General features: G+C 34.9%; 1 protein-coding gene across 1 annotated transcript in view; it reads right to left on the reverse strand.

Moving 5' to 3' along the window:
* Nucleotides 1–22421, reverse strand: part of LOC149805047 (uncharacterized) — a 357351-nt gene that overhangs the window by 77976 nt on the left and 256954 nt on the right. Inside the window, exons 69-71 of the mRNA XM_089946893.1 lie at nucleotides 12377–12651; nucleotides 5918–6067; nucleotides 5178–5379 (exon numbers count right to left, since the gene is read on the reverse strand). Coding sequence (XP_089803019.1) covers nucleotides 5178–5379; nucleotides 5918–6067; nucleotides 12377–12651 — 627 coding nt within the window. The remainder of the gene's footprint in view (nucleotides 1–5177; nucleotides 5380–5917; nucleotides 6068–12376; nucleotides 12652–22421) is intronic.

A 22421-nucleotide genomic window follows, 5' to 3' on the forward strand; every position in this document is an offset into this window, starting at 1 on the left:
AGGAGATCAACCTTCCCAAATAAAAGTAAACATGTAGTACAAGATGAAATGAATAATAAAAAAAAAGATGCAAGTTACCAATACAAAATCTTTAGAATATAGGGCAACAATTTGTTATCTAGGGTTCTCTTCCTACCCCTTTGAACAATGAATCCATTGGTACTGACGAGTTTATGTTCAAACGTACCCCTCTAGTATGGTCACCCCTCTAATATAGACAGTAGCCAGCATATCAGTGCAAAATATGCCATATTCATACCACACAAATGAACACATATTGGGTCTTACAGGAGGAAATCGTTTGGATGTTTGTTGATTTTGGAATTTAACACAATAAAATGTGTACCAATATACCAAACAAGTGTCTAACTTTAATCCATATAAAAAAGGTAAGTAATCAGATTACCCTTACTGCTGTGTGTTCATCCAGGTCTTGTCACATTGATAATTACTGGCTATCATTACCACTGATAATTATATAAAGATGACAAAATCTAATCAGAAGTACAGTATTATTCAGCTTAAGTCAGCATGATGTCCAGCTGCCATAAAATAAAAATGGTACCTCAGCCATTGTAGCATCCCTCTAGTAGATTGCAACTGGATGAAGACAAGATGGCTGCTATCGCTTAACCAGCTTGAAGTAGCTGTTCCGTATTTTTAGTGCCATTTTCATGATATTTGTGCTTGTTGCCTGTTTTCATCTTCGTTATTATGTTCATTATGTATTGGCTGTTAAATTCGTATGTGTTTCTTCATTTTCTTGTTTTGGAAATGAGAACAATTAGACTTTTCCTCAGCTGTCTTGCTCCACTGTTTTTGAACAAATCGCCATCATGTGACACTCACCAGTCAACACGTTTATGCTAAGATGGACCCTCATTAATTGCTTTAAATGATCACTCCTTGGCTCTCCACACTACATTGTGCTCTAGACTAAATGAACTGGGACTACATTCATCATTACCTTAATGTAAACAGAAGCGAAAAAAGAAACGTTGTTTCAAAGCTGGCCGGCGTAGAACAGGAAGAAGAATCCCAGTTATTTCCCTTATTTTGGCACAACCATTTAAAAAAAATTTGACCGTTAATTTAGATAACCTAATTCCAATCCTTATTAATTCATCAACCTTTGTGTCAACTATCCAAGAAATACCTCTGCACATTGCATTATTCAATGCCCAGTCAGTAGGACCACCGGAAAAGCACACAGAAATAGTTAATTTTATCAATGACCAAAATGTTGACATATTTTGCCTGACAGAAACATGGCTAAAAACATCAGGCGATGAGCCCAAGTGTGTGGATCTAATGCCCACTGGTTACTCCATCAAGTCATTCCCCCGTAATTCTCGCAGAGGTGGAATTGCTGTCATCACAAAGAACTCCATGATAAACATCTTAACTACACCACGACATTCAATTTCAACCACACATCGTCTGAAATAGTCCAAACCACACTCACACTGGAGCAAAGGTCAGTCCAATTTTTCTGTCTATACCACCCTCCTCCTAGAAGAAAAAACAAGCTGGCTGACTCTCTCTCTCTGGAGCAGTTTCCAAATCTCCTGGACTATGGAAATTCGATTGGTGGCAACCTGATTATTCTTGGAGATTTCAACTTTCACTTTGACTGTCCAGGAAACTCAAATACATCAAAACTCATAGATTCCATTAATGTTTTCAACCTCAAACAGTCAGTTAACCAGCCCACCCATAAACATGGTCACATTTTAAACTGGATTCTTCATAGACCTGATGATAACATTCTACGGTCCTCCCTGGTATCTCATGACCTTACATCAGATCACCTCTGCATTATATGCCATCTTGATGTATCAGTCCCTAACCCTCCACCTTTATCTGCTACTAAGAGAAACCTCCATATGATAAATAGAACCAAACTAATGCACGACATCCAAGCTAACCTAACAACTTGCTTACCTCCTACTGCAAAACAACTCGATAACTGTCTGTGTTCATTGCTTGACAAACATGCCCCAGCTACCAAGTGCAGAGTATCAATTCAAAAGTGTTCTCCATGGTATAGCAGTGTTAGGGACCAGCTTCACACTGCTAAAAGAGACTGCCGTAAAGCTGAGAGGCTCTGGCTTTCCACCAGACTTACTATTCATAAGCAAATCTATGAAGTCACTAAGAAGAATGTCACAAATATAGTCCATGCAGTGAAATCAGCTCACTACACTACTAAGATCGTGGAAAGTTCCAGCTGCAAAGAGCTCTTCGAAATTGCTAACAAGCTAATGTCAAGGAACAAATCAACACCACTTCCAACTACCTTCTCTCCAGTCGACCTTCTGGACATGTTTGTAAATTTCTTCCGTGACAAAGTACAAACCATTAGAGATAAGCTTGACACCACAATTTCAATTGACTCATCGTCACCATACAGTTGGGATACAGAATTTGAGTAGCAACCATTAGCAGCATTTGAACCTGTCTCTATAGATTTCGTATGTACAATCATGATGAAGAGTGCACCAAAGTCATGTGAACTTGATCCAATTCCAACATCACTGCTGCTTGAGTGCTTAGATCCAGTATTGCCTTCACTAACTGATGTTATTAATACCTCTCTCTCATCTGGGGAATTCCCATCATTTTTCAAAACTGCCATTGTAAAGTCTCTGCTGAAGAAACCAACACTAGACCATAACGATTTAAAGAACTACCGCCCAGTTTCTAATCTCCCATTCATATAAAAAATCTTAAAAAAGGTTGTTCTATCCCAGCTTGTATCTCATCTGAATTCAGTCTTTTTAGCAATGTACAATCTGCATATCACCCTTGCCACAGTACTGAAACTACTCTTCTAAAAGTAGTTAATGACATTCTCTCTGCGTTGGATAGCAGAAAGATTACAGTCCTCACCCTCCTTGATTTGTCTGCAGCATTTGGCACAAAAGACCATGATGTATTACTTCACCGTCTCCAGCATGTATTTGGCATTCATGATACAGCCTTACTATGGTTCAAGCCCTACTTGGTCAACAGGACATAAATTGTATCTGCAAATTGAATACAATCAAGCCCAGTTGATCTATGTTGTAGTGTTCCACAAGGGTCTGTTCTTGGACCTGTTCTCTTCATTCTGTACACTCAGTCACTCTCAAGTGTCATAGACTATCATCCAGTGTCTCACCAATTGTACGCTGATAACACCCAAATATACAAATCTAACCACCCAAATGAAGTTGATGCTACCATCCAAGGTGTAGAGAGGTGCATTTCTGATGTGAAATCATGGATGACATGTAACAAGCTGCAGATGAATGATGATAAAACTGAGGTCATTCTGATCACAACACAAAGACTTTCTCATTCACATCCTTTACCTCAAACAATAAATATCAGCAGCACCAATATTAAATTCACACAATCAGTACGAAACCTAGGTGTTACTCTGGTCAGTACTTTCACACTGCACCAACATGTCATGAACATATGCAAGGCTGCATATCTTGAGCTGAGATGCATCAGCTCAATTCACAAATATCTTTCAGTTGATGCCACTAAAACACTTGTGTGTTCATTAGTACTTTGAAGACTGGACTATTGTAACTGAATTCTGTCTGGTTCATCTCAATATCTACTCCAGAAACTTCAAAAAGTTCAAAACAGATGCTCAGATCATACTTAGAGTACCACAATCAGAGCACACCTCACCACTGCTCTGTACCCTACACTGGCTATCCATACGATCCAGAATCAAACACAAAATTTGTTCTCTGTGCTACGTTTCACTGTTGGACTCTAGTCCAACATACCTATCCGATCTCACCTATGTGCACTGTACACACCAGCAAGAAACTTACGCTCCTCTTCTGTCAATCGTATGCTCATTATTTCGCTATGAAAAGAAAGTCATATGGACAGCATTCTTTTGCATACCAGGGCCCAGCAACATGGAATGAATTGCCCACTGAACTTAGACACAAAGACACAGTGATCCCATTCAAGAGTGCTCTCAAAACTCACTTATTTCGACTCCAAGAACAAACTTAAAGACCTAATAATGTTTCCTACCTTAAATATTCTCAGCATCTTTTTTATGCTTTCTAATTTCATGGTGTTTATTTTTGTAATCACATCATTATATATGTTTTTTATCTTATAGATGTTGTCTAATGTTGTAAAGTGCTTAGAGCTTCTAAAGATTAGGTGCTATAGAAAGTCCTCATTATTATTATTATTCAAAAGGGTACCAAACAATAACCAGCAGACCACTTGCCCACTTCCTTTGTAATCACAGATTATTTTGTATAAGAGCTACACTTCAGTTTTACTGTTATAGTTGCCAGTGAAGAAGTAAGCTGCAAAATATCAACTTTTTAACCATAAAGGGGAAGAGTCACATGATAATTGCAGACAAATTTTTATAAGGATTGAATAAGCACCATAATTTATACATTTTGTAGCAGTGAGAACATGTAATGGAATAAGAATGATAGTTACAGCTAGAGGTTTGTACCTAAATTATTTGATAAGATTTTCAAATGGTTTTGCACAGTGATTGATTAGTATTTGTAGTTATTTTAAATAATATTACTACAGGTTTATCATATTGATTCCATAACAAGCATGTGATATTTAAAATACAAATATTAAATATTTAATATAGTTGTTATTTATTTGTTGTGTGATCCCCTCTTGAAAAACTACTCCTCCTACAAAGCCAATTTTGTTCTGCAGAAGGGGAGGCATTAAAAGATGGCTAACACTGGTGACCGCTGTATAAAGGTTTGTCTGTATTTCTTCACGAATGCTTCTTTAATATTTTTGCATTTGATTATGGTTTTACAGTAAATGTGTAATACTTTATAGCTCAGTTCCACTACTGTGTTTCTTTCCTTTTAAATAGCACTGTCATTAATTCAAAAATAGTGTTTTATAATTAACTGATTCCATTTCGGATAAAATTGAAATCGTCTCACTTGAAATAAATGCTAAAACTAATGACTTCATATTCAAAATTTTTGATCTGGTAACCACCAGAAACCTTCCATGTTTGAGAACTAATACTTTTCTTGTTAAATCTTGTTCATGCATATATTCTCAATGACTGCTTGCATTCTTTACTAACCTTATAAGCAGTTCAATTCTTTAGCCATTTTAATGCATTGATTTACATCAATACATCAGTATTAAACACAAACCTGAATAAATCTGGAGGCCACATGACCTTTGTGGCATGTATTGAATTTTTTCCACTTTTTCAATTTTTTCATATTCTTTATGAACATGTACCACAACCCAGGATGTGGTGATGTTTGTCAGAGAGGCTCTCGTGGCTGTGGTTAAAGTAGTAGTGGGTTTGGTTGTATTATTGTATATATTGCAGTCACAAGAACAGTTCACCTGCCAAATAAATTAGAAACTCTTCATTTTTTTGCACATAATTTAACAGGCATTCTATTTTAAGCATTCATATGACTATTGGATAGCACAATTTCCTAATAAATGTGGAAAAACTGCATATAACTAAGAAAGAAGCCACAATAAATGGAACATAAATGATTAATATTGAATTAGTGGTCAAAGTCTCATCTTTCATTATTTATTTGCAAAATACTTTCAATAAAATCTAAACAGTTACAACCCACTATTGAAATAACTTTACTCAGGAATACAGACATAGAACTGGTACAGCATAAGGCAGCTCTCCAAATCAAGTTTCTCAAGAATACATCTTGTATGTTTGACTGACTCAAGAGAATGTGCAATTTTCAAACCCCATTTTATTATGAGTAAACTTCAGTAATGAAAACATGCTTTTAGAGCTGTATTTTTGTCCCAGCCTTAAAACAAATTAATTATACCTCATAAACCATACATGTAACTGTATAGCAATAAAGTATATTTATCTATTAAGGAAAAGTGAATGCACTGAACTCACAGCAGAATCATCATCAAAGCAACAATCACACACTGTGTCTGTCTCTTCTGGGGCTGTATAGTCAAATGGGGCCAGCTGGCCCTCAGGACCATCCCAGAATGTAATCCCTGTCACTGCTTTACCATCTCCATCTGCTGCCTTCACAGAAATCTTGGGGGAAAAATATAGGTATCATAAGAATTGCATATGTTTAGTTTCCTCAAAGCTATTAATTGTAAATGAAATTTGTTTTGGTATGAGATTTGAAGTGCAACATGAACTGGTACATATTAGTCATGGAAAACCATAAACAAAATTTTGTACATTCTGTTTACTAAAATGTGTAATGGTTTTGCAGAAATCCTTGTCTGGGCTGCAAAATGTGTCATGATTTATTCTTGTTTTCACTGTAAACAACATGTTTTGGGTCTCTTGTATAAGTCTGTTGCCTAGAGAACAATTCCTCTAACACCCTTGCCAGTCCATGTCATGACACTAGCACCATCAGATCCAAAGCCATTTATATCACTTGGCTGAACAGAGGTGACAAATTTGCTCATATACAGTATTTCTTTGGCAATGGATGAACCTGTAGCCTCACTGTTTTTAATATCTGTGATAAATTATGTTGAAACCTGCATAGTTTTAGGCTTAATTATCTGGACATAGATGACAAACATTTATCAGTGCTCTCATCATCAAGAACTGTCTGACACAGGTGCTGATGGGTCTTGCTCTTTTTAACTGGTTTATGTTATTATATGCTCATTTTTTTCTCCATTAACTTTATGTTGTCATAATTGTGCAGCATTTTATAATATTGCACTCACATGCACTTCACATTGCAATAATGTGTGCCCAATAGTGTATTAGGAACTACTTTGTAAACAAATCATGTAGACTCACTTAGTAGATGCTTTATGTTTTGGTTGATTACATTTATTTCTGAATGAACTAAAGCAGATGTTTCGTGGACTGCTACATACCAGCTGATTTGCTACATTCCGCATTAACTTTTTTGATACAATGTTTTGAATTTAGGCTAGTGATAGACACCAAACAGGCCATAAAATTGCTGGTCCCTACAAATAACATGCAAGTGACAAGACATAAAAGTGTCTTCTTTTGCTGGTAATAAGAATGGCAAAAAATATACTTAAAGTTTTACATCCTAAATTTCCTCAAAATGTACATTCTTAGTTCTGCAAATCTGAATTACATGAGCTATGTCATGGGTTCTAAAGCTTGATTACACATTTTGAAATTGTACTGTAATTTCAACTACATTCCAAGTGCAATTACATCCTCCTTACTGCATTCAAAATGAAATAAACATTATATTCCATAGTGTCTTTTTGATAATTACAATTGAAAGACTTCATATTTTGCCCACATTCTGATTCAAAACATTTAATGACAGAACAGAAACACACTTGCAGATGTCAAGACACTGCTCCCTCATTGCTGAAATCAGATGTACTTCATGTAGAACTGACACAGATAAATCTGGTCATTATCATGAAATTTAGCAAAATCGACAAAAACAACAAAATCTATTCATTCCAGACTAAATGGAAAGGTTGTTGCATTGTGCATTCATTCAGAATATGACTCTAAATTTCAGTTTTAAGTTAATCAAAGTGCCATTTTCTTTCAAAAGTGATGTCTAGCATGCGACTAAATTTATCTAGGTGGAGTTATGTGTGCAGTAATAAGTGTAACTGATGAAACTACAGCATAAATTCAGTTTTTTGTTTCTTGAAGTGTATTTTTGTTTATATAATTTAACCAGATGTAGAATAGGAAAATGAGCATATAATAAAAAGGTTACTGTGTTTGTATAGGAAAATATGAACTCGTTTTGTCAGATGGATATACTGCACTCCCAAGGTCATGCAGTATTCCATCCAAAAACTCGTTCATATTTTCCCATACAAATGCAGTAACCTATAAATATGGACTGCAGAGATTTGGACTTACTTCCAAACAAATTTTAGATGGCTGGTAATTTGTTCTTTGTCACAAGTAAGAATCACATCATCCAATTCTGAATATTTAGCAATAAATTAAATTAATTTTAAATGTGGGAGTGGAGGGGGGGCTTTTTCATGTGTGAATAAGGGCAGCCATACCTTACTTTTGTACATAATGTGAGTCACACCTTTAATTTAACCTTTACCTCATAGAGTGTATGGTTTTTTAACCCTTTGATACACATGTAGCAAAGTTACCCAGTGCAGTGCACTATAAATAGAACATCTGTTACCTATTCGACTCCATACACATAGGCCTGCCTGTTAACTGTTAAGTAGCATAGTGTATCTTACATTTAACAGCAATTTTAACCAAATTACATTTTTGGTACACATCTATTATGTATGGAAAAATTTAAGAGTAAAGTCCGATCGTTATAGCCATGTAATTATTTTTCATGGAAGAATTTTTTATGTGCTTTAAAATCTTGAGAGAACTCGTTCACTGTCAAGTTAGTGAAGCCACATGACCAACTGTAGCTGCCATTTCTCATACTCGAAATTTGCAAGTTCTTTGTCTGTGTCTACATCACTAAGTCATCTGAATTTGATAATTTATAAAAACTAATTGCTACCTACATCAATATCAGAGACTTTACCTAAGGTATTGAAGCTTTCATAGTTGTGATTCTAATCATGAAAAGTACTGAATGAAATCTGCAACCACCATTTTGAAGAGTGGAGAATATGAACCAGTTACTTCAAAAAGCAGATTTTGACCAGAGCATAAACAGAGACCATGTGATCTGATGTAATGGTCATTCACAACAGTGAATGAGGTATCTAATAGGATTTTTTCCCCAAAGGTGGCACTACAAAAACCCACTAAAAATGGCTGATGTTTATATAGCAGGCGTCAAAAGGCGCTTGTAAGCGAATCAGGTAGAGTTGTCCAAAGGTGCTTGTATGTGAATGGAGTAGAGGCATCCAAAGGCACTTGCATGAGGTAAAGGGTTAAGCCAACCACATTGTAATTTTCAGATGTATGATTAGCCTTAAGTGAGAGAAAAATCAGCATTGATTAGATCAACTTTACTTACAAACAACAAACAGGGACAATGCCCAACCAAATCCCATGTATCAAAATGACAGACTGAAGTAACTTGCTTTACAGTGCACAGAATTGATGTTGTTATTAAATTACAGGAAAATAGTATGGAATCAAATCACATGGATAATGATCTTATTCAATCTTACCCAAAATTCAATTGGATAAATTTAGCTAATCTAGTAAAATCTTACTTGGACATCTAGTAAACTGATTAGACTATCTCTCATGTGGGCCACAGTGACCTTCTTTTTGTTTTAAGGCTGTAGTACTAACAGAAACACATCCAACTATAAAGTTTCATGATTGGAACATAAACAGCACCCAATAAATGATCTTTTAAATTCAAGATGTTAATAAAGTCACTGAAGCATGAAATATAGGTCTGAGAGCTACTGCTGTCCATAAGGATTTATAACTTTACAAGATGCTATTGTTGTTGTTGTTTTGGGAGGTTAAGGCTATTTCTTGGTGCAAGATAGGGTATATATGGTGACCAGTATAACTGGTTAAGGAAGAACCTGGCAAAACTCCGGTAAGAACCACCAATCCACAGGGGGGTACTACTGGCAACTTTCTCACAGACCCACATTGGTCAAGCTCAAGACTCAAACCCATATGGACAGACTGAGATAGCAGTGATTGGTAAAGGCAAGTGCCTTAGACCACTTGACCACCTGGAGCCCCATCACAAAATGCATCCAATCACTTAGTTGTATGCTTTTAGGTTGGATAATATGCATACACCATGCCCAAAACTAATGTGGTCATCATAATCAAAGCCAGTTAAAGAAAAAATATAGGTGACAATGAGCCTCTTTTGTTGCTAGGGTGGAGTAGTAACAGTGATTCATATCATCATAAATGTCATGAGTCTAGTGTGAACTGTGCCTGAGAATTTAACAAATACAAAGTGTAACTCAAATCAGTGAAGCATAAATTTGGGCCATAATGACCAACTATTGAAATGAATTCCTGGTAGTAGTGTTCCTGAAGATATATCATCGCACAAACTTTCAGGCTCCTTGATTGAACTGAATGTACACCACTCCCTTGATAACTCGTGCCATGATAAATTGCGAACCCGCTTATAACATGGGGTCAGGCATGGCTCCCAGTTTTTAAACAAGAAAATACCCTAAAAATTTATCCCTATTTGTTGAAATTGAACAAACTAGCAATCAAAATTGGTAACGGAAACTCTGATGTATCGCTTGTTTTATCATTGAAAATGGTAAATAGGACCTGGAAATTTTAATCAACACTTTGAAATATCAAATTTAAAAATAGGTCATATAATTTTTTACATTTTCTTTCCAAACAACATTCCTAGTACAATGCAATTAAACATATGTAAGGAAATTTTGATCAATGAAAATGTCACTTATGCTGAGTGGAGGCAGTACTTTAATAAATATTTACAAATTAAATAATTTTTTTATCAATTGAAATTTGTGTTCTAGTTCTATCTTTTAGTTCCTTTTAAGTGTAATCATCATAAATGCTATGGGTGCTCTTGTAATTAAACATAAAATGCGTCAATCTACAGTAACAGCTATGTCTGTGAGCATTTCTCTGAGAACCTAATTAAGTGCTAACCGTGTTTTGATAACTGACTTCCGGAAGTATTTGTTGTATTGTTGTACTGAAATAAAAGGTGGCCTCCTTTGTATTACCATGTTAATTATGGCTTTTGAATCAAATTAGGTGGAATAAAAGGAAAGTTAAAAGACACAAAAATCTTACAAACTTAAAATCTAGCGTCCCTGGTCGTATGTCAGGTGAACTCACTTCATTTGACAATCAAACACATAAATGTTATTGTGTATGTAACATAAACTATCTTAATTTAACTGACTCTTTCATAACTGTGATCAAAGATAACAAGGTAGCCAAGCGAAATGAATACTTCATAAAATAAAGAGCTTGATTTCACAGATATGGACCATTGTGGGCAAGCAAATTTCAGAGAATTCTTGAACTGGCACTTAGAGATATCCTCAATGATGATGGAAGTTTTATTACTTCCAAAGAAATCAAGACATCAATATTGTACTAACTGAACAATACAAAAACTGAGTTTCGACATAGACGATTATCTCACGAAAGAATTGAAAAAGGAATCTTGTTTGGTGGTGTATCAACAGTTAGTCTAGTTCCCTGCTCTGTGGACTCCCAATTTGGCAGGATAATATTAAACACCACTACGGGAACCAGAGTCATCAAGAAAAGTGACGTAATACACAGATTTTTTTTGCATAGACGTGATGGTTGTTGAAACCAGCTGGAACAATTTTTCATAAAACTTGGACATTTCCCTCTACCTTTATCCATTATAAATTCCCAATAATTAACACTTGTATTCCTACTCAACTGAATGACTACAGCAAGAATAATTAACAAATGACGCATGGTTTCATCGTGCATATAACTTTTACTTCAGATTTTGTGAATATTGAAAGAAACATGTGAAAAATACTTTTATAAAGATTTTTAAGCTGAATGCATGTACAATGTCATATCCTTTCAATTTCCAGCTAATAAAGTGGACATTATTTACTGGTCAACTGATTGCATCTAATAACACCACCAAGCCCAGCAAACATGTTGGCGGCTTTCGTTTTTTGTTGTTTATTAAATTGTGAGAATTTTTTATCAACCACCACATTGTCTGATGCTTGGTTGTGTATGCAGCTAAAGAAGAAACACATGTTGGCTATTGTTTGAGCAACGATTGTATACAGAATTAATTGAAGACAATCACAAAGACGTTTTACTGGCTTTAGTCATGGATCAGTAATACCGGTTAGTAACATTTCTGATAATGTTTATTTTGGCATAACACTTCAAGAACCTGGTGAAATTGTTGAATTTCAGAAGCCATGCCACAATCATATTATATTCAAATTCACATGCAAACTCTTGCCCCAAATGATAATAAACATTTTACACACTATTTCTTGTACTTGAAAAAAATATTTTTCAGGGTATAAGAAAAATACATGTACATGTATTTAAAATTTCAGGACCCACGCCACAATTGTATCATATTCAAATTCATACACAACCTCTTCCCCAAAGTAATAATATATTTTTTATCCAATATTTCACATACTTAAAAAAAATACATATGCATAAAACTAAAAGCAGAAACTTAACTAAGAATTTCCAACTAATATACATGTACATCCAAAGTTAGACCTTTCAGTCCCCCACCACATAGCATAGGTGCCAGGAAACTCAATCAAAACTTTTGTCAAGGACCTAGGAAAGGATGCTGTTTATGTAATATATACTTTAATCTATATGGACACCAATGCCGATGCTGACATTACGGCAACAGCTTACTTCTATTTGGTAGAGATGAGCTAAACAGTTTCCTCCAAATCCAAATCTTACCTCGTATGTTCCCCCAGAGGCCATCTCAGCAGACCTGTAGTAGATGGAGGAATACATGGAGTTCTCTTTAGAGTCTCTGGCAAGTTTAATTTTGACCTCATTATGGACATAATCTTTGAACACATTGGCCTCCCGATGCTGCAGTCTCCAGGCTTTGCCACTGGCATCATGAAAACCTGACATGTTGATGGACTTCCACACTAACGAGTCTGTGAGGGACACTGATTTGGGTGGGCAAGCTGGGCCAATAGGGCTTTGGAGGTGAAGAATCACACCTACAGAATAAGATAAGCATGTATAGTCAATGAAGGATCCTATTTCTATATCAGATATACAAGAATATAATTGTCATATGTGTTCCTATGTCAGCAATGAAAATGATATTTTATATATTTTTGCAAGAAATAAATTCTTGCATAATATTTTTTCCTTCCTTGAAAGAAAACTCAACATTTACAGCAATGTAATTATAATTCTTTTGAAAGCAAGCTTTTCTTGAAGAATACTAAAACACAGATATATATGTATTGTACCTGGCACCAACTAGACTAACATATTTTAATAATGTAAACCTTTTTCTTCCTTGCCTCATTTCATGAATAAACGTTAAAACTGAGGAAATAAAAGATTATCTATGTGGTGTAAAATAATGACTTGAGCCAAAATTGAATATATACAAAATTGATTTATGACAAAACCTATAAAAAAATAATTTGTATGTGGAAAAATATTTAATTTTTTTCTTAAAATCAGAATTTTAACAACTCTTAGAAAAATTTAAAATATGATCTGTATTTTTTACAGTAAATAACTATTGACATTATATCAGAAATTTTTATTTCATATATCAACCATGGTATCACCAATTCCAGGAATAAGCCAAGTCTACATACATAAAGATTACTGCACAATCTACAATCTGGCAGTTTAAATTATACTAACAGAATTGATAGATATTTTGTTTCAGGCAATATTATTTATTATTTACCTTCAAGAAAAGTTTTTCATCTTTTCTAATAATAACATTTTATTATGAAGAAAACCTCTATTTCAATTGCATAACTTATCAGTTGTTTTTCTCATTTTCATTGTTGATAATAAAAAAGACTATTATTGTATCCATGTTATGGGATGATCACGGACAAATGAAAAGAGACCATTTATGGATTATATGTTTTTCTTAAGTTTACAAAGCATGAAATAAATAACACTTGATGAAGACCAAAATGTTTATCTGATGACCCTGCATGAGTTGTTTGTTATCATTGGTTACTAATAGACTTCATACTGGTCCAGAAAAAAATGTTTGATTGATTGATTGTGGTTTTATGATGCACCAGCACTTTAAGGCCATGTAGCGTAACAAGAAAGGTTATGTGATAAATGATTTATGTATGAAAACTGATCCATTATCAACAAGCAATAAAAGACAAAAAGAAAATTAATGAGATGGTTAAGAAAACACATGAAGGTTCCAGGTCAATGGGAATGTAAGAATGTAAATGGTGTGTCTAAACAGTAATAAGACAATAAAAGATAATTTATTGTGATTGAGAGTACACATATTGGCTAAAAGTATTTAAAGGAAATAGGTTGCAATTATAAAGTATCCAGAAAAGCCACTCCTGGCTATCTAAGCAATATCATTCACCAGAGATGCTGATGGTACTCCAAATTTAAGGTCCATAAGAAGTGAAAATTACATCAAATCAAGGCCATAGAAGGAGTTTTTAAAAATAAGTTTTCAATATACTGGTCTATTTGTATGGAACAACATTCCCAGTAACATAAGGTAGGGTCCTATCATTTCTTCTTTTCATAATCAATATCTCAAATGGATGAAATCTTTAGAAAATTGAACAGTTCTAGTACAATAAATACTGCCTGCTTTTCTGTAATTTTGCATCATTTTCACAGTTGAAATTTTCAATCCATGATGATATTTTATATTTTATATATGTTTATGTGTTCACAGATGCCTGTGCATGTGTTCCAGGCCAATGATACTTTGATTTTTAAAATCACTTAATTATTTTGTGTCAAGCCAGATTCTTCACATCATGTTGTATATACTGTATATATTGTACATAACAGATAGAAGGCCTCAAGGTAGATCAGTTCTGTAACTAACTGAGTTTAAAATGGTCATCTCTTCCCCAATGTTTATGGCTCTTACTTACTGTAGTCAGTATGATTAAAATTGGTTTTTGAATAAAGTAAAATTAAAAATAATTTGGCTCCTCCCCTTCAAAATTCTAAGATTTAAGGTAGTACCTTTTTAAATATATTATATTTATCTGAAAATACTGACACAATAACGTTAATGTTAGGAAAATAAACTGTTATTTTCCAGTTCCAGCCCTCCCAAAGAGAAAATAATTCATCTTTTCTATCTATACACCAGATACACCAAGAAAAGAAACTCTTACCAATTACTTCCCCTTTACCACTGCTAGGTGACACCAGTTTTAAGCAGAGTGCTACATCAACTAGTATGCTTGCATTTGCAGAAAGACTGGAAAGGTTTTATAGTAATGTGATCAGGTAAATATAACTTACTCCAAAATTTGCTGTCTCATTTGAATACTTTCCACAATCACATTAATGTTTGGAGAATAGGTAATAGGAAGGAATGCTGAGAATCTTAGCTCTACCCCCAGCCACCCTTCAAGGGAAGAATGGCTAGATTCCCTCCATGAAGGATGGCCTGATCTAGTAATCTGAATTTAAAACAACCAACAGTCCAGGACATCAATATATGCTTAAGAAGAAAATTAATAAGCTCTTCTTACTGATTACATTTATTGCTGAATCCAGCAACTCCTGCCTGAAAGGAGGTCAACTAGGTTTGGTGGTCACTAGTTAGCAGCCAGTGGACCCACCAGATTCAAATCTTGTCTCTGCAAAGCTAGATCTCAGAGATAAAAACTTGAAAAATCTTAACTGTGCATGCCAGATATCTGCTTCGATTACATTTTGGAGTGAAATGTTACATTTAAATACGAGGATTGCAGGTATTACTCTGATATGCTTACTGTGGTCTTCTATGACTCAGTGTACACTGAGATTATTACTTACTTCTGCCACAATGATACTGTTAATGAGGGGTCATATCCTCTTTCATGTCCTTCACTGAAATAATGAGATGTTTTTCTGTTCCATTACTTTTCTCTGTGTGCTTCAAGTAATGCTTAACAACAAGGACAGGGGTTTGCCACAATCCCCTCTCTCAATATAGAGGGAGTGTATGAAGACACTGCCCAGTGACAGCAACCTATTCTTAGCTAGAAAACCTGACCATGTCACTAGGATAGTAATAGCGATTACCTCTCTTTCTCCTAACGATCGTATAAAAAAAAATTAGCCCATCGCAGAAAAGAAGCACTTAGAGGAATGATGTTTCTAGCATTGTACCTGTCCCTGAACATGTACCACCTTCCCTCATAAGCCTTCAAGATGAAGGTCCTTCTAGCTCACAAATTTCTGTCCATGATCAAAGGTTGAAATTCCTTTATTCATAGAGCTTCCATGATAAGAACCAGTTGTCAAGGATGATCTGGTCCTGACAGGAATGGAATACTTGTGACCATAACTGTTTGAGCATGTTTGGCTATGCCACAATATCTCTGGGCATGTCTGTTGCTAAACTGAGTAGATCATGTATCCAGGACATGTCTGTTGCTAAACTGAGCAGATTATGTATCCAGGACATGTCTGTTGCTAAACTGAGCAGATTATGTATCCAGGACATGTCTGTTGCTAAAGTAGATCATGTATCCAGGACATGTCTATTGCTAAACTGAGTAGATCATGTATCCAGGACATGTCTGTTGTTAAACTGAGTAGATCATGTAGCAAGGACATATCTGTTGCTAAACTGAGCAGATTATGTATCCAGGACATGTCTAAGCAGGGTTATCAGGATCAATTTTCAGTTCTGACTTCTCATCTGCTCTATTATTTTTGGTTCTAAGACTGAGGAAGTTGGGGAGAAGGGTTATATGAAGGTCTAAAACCCCTCCCAAATGACTAATAGCACATCCAAGATCCAGGCTTTTGGGTCCAGGATAGGAAAGGCAAACTACAAAACACAATCTTTTGTATATAACATACCTATCTTCGGATGCTCTATCATCAACAGGCCATTCCTGTGGACTAAGCGGTTAGAGCGTTAGCCTCAGATGCAGGAGGTCTCGGGTTTGAACGATGACCGAGTCGATCTGGAAAGACAAACTTGGGCAGTTTGTAATTCCATTTTATTGCAAAAATGTCTGTCATCACATACCATGAAAGCATAAAATTCCAATATAGACCAAATGATGAATGGACCACACTGAATGAAGGATCTGGTCCCTTTTTGACAAAGTTGATCAGAACATTGAGTCTGTCAGTTATGTGTACAATCTGTGTAATTATATTTAGCTGGGAGCAACAGCATAGAAACTTGCAAACCAGAATGTATAGGTTTAGTCATTTGTCCAATATGAGAGAACTACTTTCCTGTAAAGATGGTCCTTCCAGACATGCAAAGCATTGATTATAGCTTTCCTTTCAAGAAGGTTGATGTGAAGAGATATTTCCTCCAGGCCCTCCATGCTGCTGACAATGTCAATACATGGCATCAGGTTTCTCAAGCCTATCAACTGATATCTGTAAATACTGTAATTTTAGGTATTGTTTTCCTAAAGGAATTTATGTCATGAGCAAACATCACTGGACCAATGACACAGAAATAATACTATTCTGAACATGATCCTGACTTTCTCAAGAAGACTGGAAAAGGGGTGTCACTGGACCAGCAGAACCATCTGCAAAGTCCACAAGAAATTGTGGCCAAGCAGAATCAGATCTGCTGTCCCATTAAACAAGCTGAGGAGTTGTAGGAACTCTCACTGTAATCCACTCCATGTTGGAAATCAGCTCAAGTTTCATTATCTGTACCACATGTACAATGAAGTAGACAGATCCTGTTATGATTAGTATGAAACTCCATTCCTAGGTGGACAAAATGCTGGGACAGGTTTCCTAGTTCATTAAAAAGCCTACTAACAGAAAGGTACAGAAGATCATTCCTGCCTTCAAAAAATAGTATTTGCCATTTGTTTTTAGAGGATGTCATCCAGATATTTTACAGTCATTTTTGACAAATTTTAATAAAACAGGATGATGAAGTAGTTTATAATTTTTGTGAACACACATGTACTGATGTTGAGACTAAATGGAAATGCATGAAATGGGTATATATTTCATTGCTAGGAAAACCAAAGGAACTTGTATGAGGCTATGTGAATAAAGATGTGGAAATATATTTTTATCAAATCTAGGCTGATCACAAATTTGTCCCTTTTGATGGAAAGCCTCTTTAATCATGCTGTTCCATCCTGAACTTTGGCATGGCAATGTATTTGTTGAGAAAGTCAAGGTTGATGAACAGCTTTAACTTTCTGTTGGATTTTTACACTAGAATGTGCCTGGAATAAAACCAGAGACAGTTTGGTTTCTGAACAATCTGCACCACCTGCTTGTCAAGTAATAATCAGGTTTTGTTCAGCAAACTTTCATCTTACTCCAAATATGATGGCACAGCTGTCATTAATTGGGAAGATGAGAGGGGACGACCCACGGTTTGATTAATGAAATTTGTAGCCCCACCAAAACAATTCAGATTGTGCCCATTCATGTTGCAAAATTATTTCAATCCATGTTGATGAAAATAAAGTCAATTGGAAGGCTGTCTGTTGGTAGACAGGGTGGCAAATCAACAAATGTTGTTAGGAAAAATGTGGAAAGAGAAACCTTGCTTCTTACCCACTTTATTAAACTGCCTGCTCAATTGAGTGGCCTGTTGCTGCCTGAAATTTGATTAATGTTGCTTATTGCTGGACAGTATTTGACCTCTTGTTGATCATCTCTCCTATGAGACTGATTGATTTGGCCTAAATGTTTGAGCAATACACCAATACTTTACTAATACATGTGCTGATAGACTGAAACTCTTTGACTTGATGTAAGCACCAATGAATGCAAGCCAACTAGATTATGAAATATGTATACAGTGTGACCCTGCAATAGCGCACTCTGTTATTACATGAATTTGGATATAACACAGTTGTGGCGTGGCCCCCGAAATTTCATATACATGTATTTTTCTTGTGCACAAAAAAATTCTTAAAAAGTATGAGAAAAAAACGTAAAACATTGCTTATCATTTTGAGGAAGAGATCGCGTATGAATAATACAAGACGTTCGTGGCCTGGCTCCTGAAATTTTATATGTATTTTTCTCGTACACGAAAAAGTATTTTTCTCATACACGAGAAAGTATTTTTTTACTCCTTAAAAGTAAGAAGAAGAAAAAATGTATAAAAAGTTTATTCTGGGATCGCGTAGGTCTTTGCCAATGTCGCAAACTTGGATTGTTTTTCCTTATTGGCTGCAAAACATACCATGTGGCTTTTTTTATTTGTTGGCGACATTGTTGACTGTTTAAACTTTTATATACAACCATTGGTTTGGAGTGCAGAAATTCAGAGGCCCCATGAAAGGAAGCTGCAAACTGGATATAAAATGCACTGAAATTTATCTATTGTTACATAAACAAATTCTTTGTCCATACTGACAAACCATCTAAACAGTGCAATGTTATATCATAATCCGCTTATCTTGACATCTAGCAAGAGTTCTGTATGTTGTGAAATATCCGCTTTTTTGTTCTTGACATTTCTGGTAACAGAGATCAACCGGACGAGGTATTGTCTTGTAAGCTATCTTTCATCGAATTTTCGGCCGGTCGATAGCAATTAATATATTTACAAAGACTGACATTTGTATGTGGATGGTAAGTAAAATTCCTCTTCATTTCACTCAGAATTAAATCCTTCAGAATGCTCAAGTTTTCTGTAATAATCCCTGTCATCAGAACACCTGCGTCTCTATCGTCCACTGACCCTTTGTTGATTTTCAGATGCATACATGGAAGGCAGCATCACGCTACTACCACAAATGTATTAAAATGTTTTTTAAAAATACATCTTACTTATTGGTTTATTCAGTAGGCATGGAGGGACAGTAACTAGAATAGTCTAAATGATGGTCAATTCCTTTTTAAAAATGTACCCAGATAAAATAGTTTGCTGAAATTTCAAAGGACACAGATTACCTTTGAAGCACCGACTGTTATGAAAAGTTACTCAGCAAATGGAAAAAATACCAGTCTCAATCATGCAATACAGTTATTTGATGTTGCCGCCACAATAAGAAATGGGCATTCGTTTGGTTCTCCAAAGCTGTCCTTTAGCGGTAACTTCAATAGCACATGCACCCTTCATCAAAGAAAGCTGACTACAATCTTTCAATAACAGCAAACAACTTTTCTTCAGAGGAAGTCAGTACCAAACTTAAACAAAAGTGATGGAGTCTGATGGAATTTTGCATTTTCCAATGTGACTAGAACATGTTAACTGTGCTGTGAAAGTTTCCTTTTTGTAGGGAAAAAGTTTACGCCAACGGCGGCTTAAAACGCAAACTAACTTTTACCGACTTGGAACGTACTTTAAAGTAAATGTGCTTCGTCATTCGTTACATGATTGTGCTATGTTTTTCCACTGAATTCAGACCAGTATGACCTGTTACAAAATTAATGAATATTTTCAAGCTGTGTGTGCATATTTTCCATGGAATCACTTGTATTGTGGATTCAATGTATATGATGAGGTTCGCAGATGAGTATACAGTGTTGATACTCTATTCATGCTATACATTAGACATTTATATATAAACAGGATTCACGTATATGTACCAATTCATGGTTCTCTAAATAAAGTAAACTATTATATTATGTTTTCTCTGTTTTCACTTCAGGTGTATTTCTCATTTAATATGCATCAATTCAAGATGGTAACTGCCAACAAAGCATGTATTTTACTGCCCACATTTATTACCCACAAACCCCCACATTTTTTTGTTGTTGGGGGGGGTACATTTTCTTCAGCTAACTGACTTAGTTGCAAATAACACGGTTTGGTATATAGCGCGGTCGGATTTTATGGCTCCCAACTACTGTGTTATAGCGGGGTCACACTGTAATAGTTTTTTCCAAGTTTAATATTAATCACAGGGACTAATGTGTAGCTGCATTACTTTAACTTTAGTTTTCTTAAAACATCTGAAGATTTGTTACAGTCATGTGATTTAAAGTGGGAATAATCAGTCTGACAATGCTTTACGGTAGTCTGGATTATGTTTGACAGATGATATATTTTCCTTATCTTTGTTGTGTAGAGATTTAAAAAAATACGCAAAAATAGCTGTATGGAGAAAAACATGAATGTGATCATATTTCATATATAAAATATTTTTCGTTATTTGGGCAGATGTATGCTTATTTCAAATGACTTTAACTCCTGTCTCTTAAATCAGCTAAATGACTTCATGAACATAAGAAGGGAAAACATTATTGCAGCTGAAACAGATAAAATAAAGGCAGCAGCAAAAGAAATGATGAAATGTGGATTTATTACTAAATGATAGGCCCTTTAACTGTTATTCCATTATTTAAAATGGATTGATTGATAATTTGAAAGGTTGCTGTTTTAATTATTTATATACCTACCAAATGTAATGCTCTATATTTTTATATTTTCCAGCATTAGAAGACTATACAAATCTGTATCAATATTTTTGGTAGGGGTGGGGTGATTCATTTTTTGTGGCCAGGATTTCATGCAAAAATCTCTATTTTGTGAAGAATTGTTAGTAATATTTTTCTTTTCATAATATGAGAACAAATTTTATCAAGAAAATTATTAATTCATTATAAATTTAGTAGATATTCAGATAGCAGTGTTAGTATTCTTTAAATGATAAATAAAACCAAAGACAAAACTAAAAATTTAAAATAGTTAAAAGATATGCTCTCTGGCTGAGGTTAAAAAATGATCAAAAAATTTAGTTTGGATATCCCACCAATGATCAAAATATCCAGACACTAAAAACTAATTACTTTTCTCTCTGTTCTGATATTTCACGTACATAAGAAAATTATAAATTTACCCGAAATATGTCTGGAAAATTCATATCTTTATTGTCATGATCAACTAGGTAGTCAAACAATGTTGCATTATATCTATGTGTGCCAATCAAAAATGTGTGCATGATAATGCCAAAGTGTTCTCTTAAAGGAAGAATGAATTCTAGTTGAATTTCTAATGTCAGATTTTCTTCTTTTTTTGTAAAGCTATGACAGCCTGTTCAGTGTGTGCATATACTGCTGTTGGTGACAAGACTGTTTGGAGACTATGGCCACAAATGTGACCCAGTTTAAACATTGATATTGTTTCATAATATAAAGTTTGTCTTTGACAACAGAATGTATCAGTGAAATAATATACATCTATTCATATGATCTTACCACTGAACATTTGATAGGCAATCTATATTTTCCTTCAAAAAGGCTTAAAGCATCTTGACACTAAAACTCCAAATATAGCAATAAATATGTAATGGAGCCAAATCACTTAAACTGGTTTAGGAATTTAATTGTGGGAATACCATTATTTGAGCTCTGATTATATATGTATGAAGACTCGATCAAATATATTCAAAATGAGGTTACCAAGAGGAAATATACAACTTAAATAAAACTGGGATTGCAAGAACTTGTGAAATGCAATGGTAACCAGATCAAGATAGTGCAGTGAGGTTTTCCGACACAAGCTGCAACCTTGTCCCCATCTTTTGAACAACTGGACAGGTATAGAGGGACATATGAATGCAAGGATGGATGGGATTTAATGGCACATCAGCACAATGCTGACTATATAGTGGTATTTAAAAGTTAATTTAAAAATTATGCAAAGGTAAAATTTGGACAATCTTAAGGGTGATAACCCTTCGAAATAAACATAACTATTTACTTCAAAAGATAAATTATAATAAGGTGTACAATTCTAGAAAAGTTATATAAAATAAAAGATAAAGCTAACTAATATAAGGGTTTACTCTGGTGAAACTATCTTTGCATTACAAATTTGCTATCTTACTGGGTG

Source organism: Sinohyriopsis cumingii, chromosome 2 (genome assembly GCF_028554795.1).
Source record: "Sinohyriopsis cumingii isolate HCF-2022 chromosome 2, ASM2855479v2, whole genome shotgun sequence".
Lineage (NCBI taxonomy): Eukaryota > Metazoa > Mollusca > Bivalvia > Unionida > Unionidae > Sinohyriopsis > Sinohyriopsis cumingii.